The sequence below is a fragment of the Coffea eugenioides genome, chromosome 9, assembly GCF_003713205.1.
Source record: "Coffea eugenioides isolate CCC68of chromosome 9, Ceug_1.0, whole genome shotgun sequence".
NCBI lineage: Eukaryota > Viridiplantae > Streptophyta > Magnoliopsida > Gentianales > Rubiaceae > Coffea > Coffea eugenioides.
Window position 1 is genome coordinate 42810904 of NC_040043.1, and position 9298 is coordinate 42820201.

Consider the following 9298-nt stretch of genomic DNA (forward strand, 5'->3'; position numbering starts at 1 on the left):
CATATCTCAGTTATCTCAAGTTTTAGTAAACAATTGCCTATTCAATTTTTCTGCTTCCCATTCAAAATTGTTATACAACATATGTAGCAGTAGTATTTCAATAGAGGTGCTATAACTCAGGGTACTGTTAAGCTTTTGAAAAATTCATATGGTACTCCATCTTACAGACATTCCAAAGGAAAACTTATTTTAAACTATTACAAGACCATGAGACCTCGATTGAAAACTAGTTATAAACTTTGTATCGTAAAACGTTTGCCAAATGAGTCTTAGCCACTTAGCATGCTCAAAGCATGAAAAGTAAGAAATAACAGTGGAGGTGAATGCGTTAGTGGAGCTGGAAGGTACTTCTTTGGGGGCAAGATCCTTTCTTCGACTCTGTCCCATAATCAGGAAGTCCAGCAACCACGAAGCCATTGCACGCCATCTAAAAAAATTTTTCAATTAATATTTCGCTTATATCATTAACATATTTTTCAACCCACCTTTTTATCTCACATATATCATATCACAAAAAGTGCTACAGTAATTATTCCAAATAATAATCTATCCAAACAAACATTTACTTTGTCCAGGATAACAATCGTCAATGTTCTCTATAGCAGAAGAAACAACTTAACAACAAAAGTAATTCCAAGTGGTGTTATTCTTATCAATGAGATCAACTGTTGGATGAAAAAGTTTGGATAGAAGATTATTTGGGATAATTTATTGAAAAAAACACTACAACACTTTTTTAATATGATGTATGTGAGATAAAAATGTGGTTAAAAAATATGTAGATAATACAAACAAGTCAGTATGTGTAAATAAAGTGCAAACCAAACACACTAAACTTGGCCTTTATCAAGCATTTTCCTATCCTTGATTGAACATTTAGAAACCGTAGATGTACAAGATATAATGTATTTCATAAATGCGCAGAACCTAGACCCCTAGCATACTACTTCTTTGCTTTAGCAAACCTAAGGTAGCGATATTTCTCTCCACTAACTGTGATTTCAAGAGCTCCATCTTGATTATCTTGATTTGATGCAGTTCCCATCAGCACACTTTTCTCTTTCTCAAGGATTTCTCTTTCCAGCTTTAATCTAGCTTCTTGTCGGGCAATCTCCGCCTGAAATAGAAACATCATTAAGCAAGAAGTTTAAAGAAATGCTAATCCTTAAAAACTACTCTCACAGTAAATTCCATAGTGTGGTGGAAATAAATATTGAGCTACAAGGTATGAAATTGACTTCGATATGACAAAGTAACATGGATATGAAGTAATGGACTAGTAGTATAGAAAGACAAATGAAAGAACAGATGGGCTCTCATACAACCCATCATAATCCAAACTGCTCGGCGCTAGGCAATCCAAGAGTATAAAATTATTACATGACATGAAAGACTCTGGAAAGAATACTACTATAATTGGACAAAAAAGTTTCTGCCTTTGTAGCGGTCAACATAAAGACTTGATTTGACTCTTTCTTGAACTTGGAATCTCCCAAGATCTCAACCAGTCCAACTCTTCATGGAAGGAAAAACATGTATGAGTGGATTCAATCTAAATTCCTATTATCAACAATTTTGAACCTCTAGCAACCCCCACTTCACAAACTGTTTCATAATATTAGTTGACACAGAACTATCGGTAGTAGGTTTATTATGAAAACAAGCTCATTTAGTTACAATCCACTAGACTAATCCAATAGTTAATTAAGGAATATGCTTCTTGAAAAATCCAAGTTTTCGGGTAGATCCTATGTAGAAGAAATTCATAAAGCTCCTATGAGTTCATGTGTAAACTTCAGCCTGTGCATAGTCTGCGAAATAATCAAGCAACTATTGCCTGCTCGAGGCCTCAACCCAAAAATCATGTAGACTCTAGATTCATAGAGTGTTACCCAGGTTCAAAGCTTTGTCTATGGAGATTCCATATAACCTCATTCCAGGCTTCTTAGTAGAATTAAATAAAGAATAGGTAATAGAAGAAGAAATTGAGCCTCAAATTACTAGCATCAAGAACCAAGTCTAGCTAGAAGATCAAAATATAATCTCTTATTGAATGGTTCAGCAATTGATTAATGCTGTAGGAGGAAAAGAGACAGGGAAACAGGACATAAAAGATTTCCAAGCAAAACGACTGCGTATCTTTAGAAGTTTTAGAAGCAAAGAACAGAAAAGAAAGAAATGTTGGTGAAACAAGGCTCACATAATAGGCCATTTGTTCATGTTTGGCAATCAATGTTGCAATAAAGATCATGTATTAGAGGATCAAATAGGATTTCAATAAAATCCACTTTCAAAACTTGCTTCACATTAGAATGAAATACATGTTATTCTTTCATTTTTCTATTGCTTTGTTCTCTCTCACTTCTTTTTCTTTTTCTGAGTTGCAGCATTTGCCAAAATCTCATCAGCAGCCTGTACTAGATTAAGGTGACTTGGTGAGTTGTACCCAACAAAAGTATCAATCAGCTCTACAGTTCAAATTGTTCAAATATAACGTCAACACCAGCCAAAACCAAACAAAAAAGGGGGCAAAAGTCGACTATTATAGGTGATGGTGCCAACATAGCATACTCATCTCCATTCCAACCACCAAAATATCACCATATAAACGGTCCTCTTATTACTCTATATCCCTCTCCAAGTCTGGATCTTTCTACAACATCCCCTTTAACAAATTCAATACTATAATGAGCTTCCTAAAATCACTCCAATCCAGTTGTCAATCAACAATCAACCAAAAAATTGTCCAAAAATGAGCATCCTAAATACATCCTTATTGTCATTTGAAACCCAATTAAATCAAAAAGGGCAATAAACCTACCACCTGATACAACTGATGCTATCAACCCAAACACAAAAGCAATTTTTTTTAGTGGGGGGAGGGACAGACAAAGAAACTGATTATGCAATCAATCTAATACCTACTAGACCATATCAATAGATTGTTACTACATTTATAAAGCAGGAGAATGGGATTGAGTTAAAAAGAAAAGAATAAAATGGCAGCGTTTTTTCAAACAAAAAAAGCATATAGCTAATTACCAATTAGTGGGAAATGAATTAAGAATAATCGAAACATGATGAATTGGAGATAAAGAAAGCAATCAACAAATGACGATGAACTTGGGGTAGGGAATGCTGTGCTAAAGAAATGGTGATTTACAAGTTTACGGTGAAGGGTTGGGCCGGTGGGGGTGTTATAGGTGGTGAGGGGTTGGGGTAAAGTATCTTACGACGAGAGAGTTCGGCCTTCCAAGCGACTTCACGCTCGGCGACCTTGCGTTCCCATTCCTCAATGTAACTCTGCACCTCCCTCTCCTTCATGAGTCAGTCCTATATGTTCGCGTCCAGAGCCTCATTTAGCTCCTGCACAAGCTTGTCCATCACCGTCTTTATTTTCAGAGACATTTTTTTCAATTCTAATTCAAATAACCCCAAGCTGCTCTGCTGCTTAGTGTTTTCTCTGATGATGACGACGACGACGATGACGAACAGACTTTTCTTAATTTCAAGGCCCCAAACTATCAAATTATGAATCCCAAATAGTTGCTTTTTTTGACTTATTCTTCTTGTTTGCGAGTCACAATTACCACCACAAAGAGCTCCATTTCATAAATACTACTGCTTAATTACCTTTTTTTTGGGTGTTTGGGGGGAGGGGAATAAAACCCAAACCAGCAAAAGAAATATGCTAGCCGCAGTACCTGTTTCACTATTTATAAATCAAAAGAGACGATTGCCCATCTGAGGATCGATTTGATTAAAGAATGACCCTAACCCTAACCCATATCCAGTGGACGATGACAAACTATAGTCTCTATGGAGTTAAAAAAAAGTAACGCCTTCTTGTCCTTTTTTCTTGTAGTTGTACTAGTACTTTAACAGTTCTTCTCGCTCGCTTTTCTGAAGGCCCATCTCCATTTGTGGTCCACTTTCATTTCCCCCAGATTTTTCTCCTCATTCTTTTTCCCTGGAGTACATTTTTTCTTTTTTTTTTTGGGTTAAGTAGGAGGTCTTCTATTTTTTTCCTTACAATGAAGGGTCGAGCCCGTTACATAGCGACTAATCTAGGTAAAACAACACCATAAATATCTTGTCCCAATAGTTTTTTGAGATGGTGCGGAGGGTCCCTAAAATTAGTCGTTGTTGGAGCCAAACTTCTTCCCATCTTTGCTAAGTAATCTGTACATATATTCCCTTCACGCCATGCATGAACTATTTGATAATCTGACTCTTTTGTTAGCATACTTGTCTTCTCAATTAGATTCTAGTGTTGGCTATCCCTTGTTGCTTTCCTGATTAGTATTATGGCTACTTCTAAATCCGTTTCTAGGATTCCCTTCTTGTACCCCTCATTCACTACCAATTGGATTCCCAATAGCACAACCCATAGTTCTGCTGCTACATTACTTGTTTTTCCAATATTTGCATTGAATCCTACTATCTATTAACCTTGCTCATTTCTTCGTAAGCCTCCTGCACTGGCACTTCCTAGATTATGCTTCGAAACTCCATCAACATTCATTTTTACCCATCCTTGTGACGGCTTCTCCCAATAGATATATTTCATCTCTTTAGCCACTTGGAACACTTTTTTTTTTTTAGTTCAACTCCTATGCCACTAGGGCCTGCTGTACTAGATGTTATCGGTGTACCTTCATCTTTCTTACTATTTCTTGGTGCACTTTCTCGTTCTTGCTGTCCATATTGAATGGGTCACTTGTTGAAACAACATTGGCTAGTATACCTTTTTCTGCTTCCTTACCATTTTTTGGTTAACATTCCAATCAATCTAGTGTATTAGCTCCTTCGATTTAAACTGTCTCCATTTTAATTGGTATACCATATCCTGCTAACCCAATCACAGTCCCCCAGGGCCTGAATTGCATTTTCTCTCCTTTTTCCACACATCTAACAATTCCCATCTATATGAAGATGTCTTCTGTATTTCTCTGCATCAGTTAATAGATGACCATGTCTTGCTAGCCACGGAAGAAATTACCATCTGTTTAGGCCTTTAAGTTTCCATATCTTCTCCTAATTGGGGTCAACTCGTTATAGTTCTTCCATTTGCCTATCCATCTTATATGCTGATGCAAAAGTTCCCACTTGGTTCAAGTCTCCATGTTAGTTTGTCTTTGTTTGTTGGGTTTTCATTTACTCTAATGGCCCTAACTTCCTCCATCTGTTGATGACTCAAGTATTGTGCTAATAAAGTCCAATCCTAGTTTTCATTAATACAATAGTCACTCACCTTTTTCATATACTCCTCTTGTGGCACCTCCTTAATTGTACTATTTATTATTGGCTTCTGTAAGACCCATGGATTAGTTCAAAAATTGATAGTTCTCCCGTTTCCAGCCCTCTTTATCAACCTTTTAAGCATGAGTTTCCCCTCTTCTACCATATTCCTCCATATGTGCAATTTCCTAACTTTCTTTTCCATTGGGAATCCGTTGTCTCCCCCATATCTTTTTTAAATTACTTTGGCCCATAGCGCATCTTTCTGTTTCAAATACTCCAACTGGTTTTGGCCAACAATGCCCTGTTTATACTTTTCAACCTTCTGACCCCCAATCCTCCTCTACTCCTAGTTTGTGTGAGAATGTCCTAGTTTACCATATGCATTTTTCTTCTTTCAATTCCTTTTCCCCAGATAAATTCTCTACTTTTTTCTATTTTGTTGGTAATCATAGCTAGTAACAATGTTGTTTGCATTGCATGTGTTGGGATTGTGGATACTACTATTTTTACAACCATAGTTCTAGTAGCATAAGACATGCATTTGCTCTTCCACCCTTGCAGCTTCATATTCACTTTTTCTATAATTTCTAAATACAATCTCTTAGTAACTCTTCAGTGTAGCAATAACATTTCCAATAACATTCTCAGAGCAGTACAATTTAAACTTCTTCAAACTCATACTCTTTCCTAAAGCTTCACAGAGCTTTGCTAGCATTGCCCGTATCAAATTTGAGATCATCTGTAAAGAAAAGATGTGATATTTCTAGCCCCATTCTTCAAATCTTAATTGGTGTCTAGCTTCCTTAATCTACTTTGTCTCAAATTAGGTGCACCAATCTCTCTATGCAAAGCACAAAAAGGTAAGCTGAAATGGGGTCACCTTGCCTTAGTCACTTGTTAGGAATGAAAGTTGGAGTTCTTTCTCCATTCCATAGTTCCTCCATTGATAATGCCTAGACACAACTCATGATCAAGTCAAATATATCTATAGGAATTTGCATCATCTCCATGTTTCTTTTGGGAAACCCCAACTTAGTTCATCGTACACCTTCTGCAAATCTACCTTTACTGCAACATATCCTTTCTTTCCTTTCTTTCTTCTCATATAATGTATAATCTCCTGTGCTATTATCACGTTATCCTCAATTTGTCTCCCCAGGATAAAACTACACTGATTTAGGGCTATTAAATCCTTTATCAATGGTCTCACTCTATCCATAAGGATTTTTGTCACTACCTTATAAGCAACAATGCATAAAGATATGGGCCAAAATTGTTTTATATGCTCTAGGCTGGGGATTTTAGGAATTAAACCAATTAGTGCACCATTCATTTCCTTAGGCTTGTATCTATTTTTGAATGTGGAGTCTACAAAGTCTAGTGTAGATCCACTGACCGTGCTCTAAAACTTTTGGTAGAATCCTGGAATATTCTATCTGGTCCCAGCAACTTGTCTGCTTTGATATTAAATATGGTTGTTCTGATTTCCTTTGGCACCACCCTTCTACTCAAAACTCACAATCTTCTTCTCTCTATCTATGGGAACCCCATTATTAATATGTTGTCTTCTGCTTGTAGCATTCTCCATCTCATATAGTTTTTAGAAATAGTTCCTGACCATCTGTTGCAATACTCCTCTATTGTGCTGCCAATTTCCTTTATCATCTTTCAGGCATGCTATTCTCCTTTTTCTTCTTTTAATGATTGCTATAGTATGAAAATCTTTCGTATTTCTTTCCTCATATTTCAGCCAATTGACCTTTTCCTTTTGATACCAAAATGTTTCCTCCTGGTCTAGGGTGGAATTATACTCTTGCAATAGCTTCCTCTCCAATTTCTCCAGTTTCGTATGTGGGCGCCCATCGAGTTTCCCTTGCCCTCCTCTAGTCTAGTCAGACATCTCTTTTTCTATGGAATATGTTCCCAAACAACTCCTATTCTATGTCAGTAGATTCTTCATAAGATTTTCATTCTTCATGCTCAAATCTCTTTCTGTTTGTTTCCAGCTCTCTCCAACTTATTTTGCTAGTTTTGGATGACTGAACTATGCTAGTTTAAACTTTCCTATTTTTTTTCTTTCAACCTTTTTGGTTCTCTCTCCATTTCCAGCAGGAGTGGATGGTGGTTTGAATGTGTGCACATCAAGTGCTTAACTTCAACATTAGGAAAATTCATATGCTAGTCAGAGTTACACAGGCTCCTATCTAGCCTTTTCCTTACATTTGCTGCTCTTTTCTTCCATTATTCCAAGTAAATGCTGGATCTATCAATCCACAATAGTGCATACTGTGAGGACCCGTAATTTTCTTAATTTCTAGGCTTTAATTTCTTTTAATTATACGTTTTTCCACCTTTTCTTTATTCGAAAAATTGTGCAAATAAATTTTATGAGTAAATATAGCTTTTAAATGATTTTTCTAGTATCGGTTAGTTTTTGAGGAATTAAGAGCGTATACCGGACGTGGGACCCACTAGTGCGAAAAGTTCGGAAAAATTCGGCCAACTAGATTAAGTTTTGAATACTGGAATGAATTTATCGGGTGTTAAGAGATAAGTGAAGGGTGCAATTTGGATTGATATGAGAGAGACAAGTTAGGTAGAGAGTTAATAACAGGTGACAAGTGTCACCATTTGATGGGCTTACCTTAAGACCTTTCTTACCATTGACTTAAATAACCAAAAATGACCCAAAAATCCTCAAAAAAATCCTCCTTGAAGCCGGCCCTCTCTTGCTCTCTTTCTCTCTCTCTTACTCCAAGCACAAGGAAGAAAACACTTCAATCTTGTTCCAAATCATCAAAACTAACCATCCAACCTTGAAATTACTCCATAAAACCTCTTCAATTAGAGTTAGTGAGTGGATTTGTGGAGTTGTTTGGAAAGTTAAGGTGGTCAATAGCTCTCTCTCTCTTGTTCTTAAGGTAAGTTGTGAAGAACCACCCTCCTCCTTTAATTGATGCTTAAATCATGCTTAGTGGTAGTATAAGATGCAAGTTTATGGATTAATTTTTGATTTGTGGTTGAAATGATGAAGTTTTATTATTTTTGGGGATTTTTCTGTTTTAATATAAGCATGATTGTGTGGCTATATATGATGATTGGAAATGGTCTATAATGACTTAAGGAGGTGGGAAAAGTGATTAATTGCAACCAATTTCTGTTTTGGAAGAAAATTGAAAAAACTAGGGTTCTTGAAGGAGCATTCTGTCCGAATTTTTAGGTCCTATATAGAGGCCGAATTGGCCTTGTATTAAAACATGAAAGTTGTAGGGAATGACATTTTAGAGGTTCCTACAAAATTTCAGGTCAATCGGAGTAGTGTAGAATGAGAAAAGTCGAAATTACGATTGCTGTTCTGGTTTTACCCGAAATTGAGAACTGCGCCTGTAATTGGTTGTTTTGCCTGGAATTGCTTCCGAATTAGTTGTTGAGGCCTTCTGATGAAATTTATCCCTGTTTCTTAGCTTTCATCTGGTTTTGGAATTTCTGGATTTGGACTTGTATAGCCTGAGTTATGATGTTTCCGCTAGAATGCATTTTGGTGAATTTGTTTTACGTTGTTGATGTAGTATCTTGCATTTTTGACCTGTTTGCACTCAAAACTGGGTTGAGTGACCTTCTGTGATGTTGTAACCCTGTCTTTTAACTTCGATATGGTGGGTCTTGTACCCTCATCTGATAAGCGTAGTGAAATTTGTGCCATTACCGCAAAATGAGGACAAAAACTATTTTTTCAGGGCCAAAGCTAGTTACATTTCCGAAATTTCTGGTTTCCTCTAATGCGTATATATGCTTATGGAACCCTATTGTGATTGTGTTGGCATCGGTTTATGACTTGTAATCGAATCTTCTTGTGCTTAGTGGAATATTCTAGGGCTTGACTTTTACTTCCGGTCATTTTCCTAGCTAACTTTTGTACTTGGATAACCTTGAGCCTATTGAACGGCTGTGGTGATGAATGTATATTGAGTATGACTTTGGGAGTTGATTGAGGAAAATAATGAAGCCGTGATGGCTGGAAAAGTAAGAAATTTAGGGGAAGTGCTGTCCAATT

At 36.6% G+C, this 9298-nt stretch overlaps 1 protein-coding gene across 1 annotated transcript; it reads right to left on the reverse strand.

The window, feature by feature from the left end:
- Window positions 1-943: 943 nt before the first annotated feature.
- LOC113782788 lies at window positions 944-3408 on the reverse strand. The gene is given in 3 exon segments (XM_027328709.1): window positions 944-1117; window positions 2661-2665; window positions 3234-3408. Coding segments are annotated over 3 exon segments (354 nt in total).
- Window positions 3409-9298: the final 5890 nt, after the last annotated feature.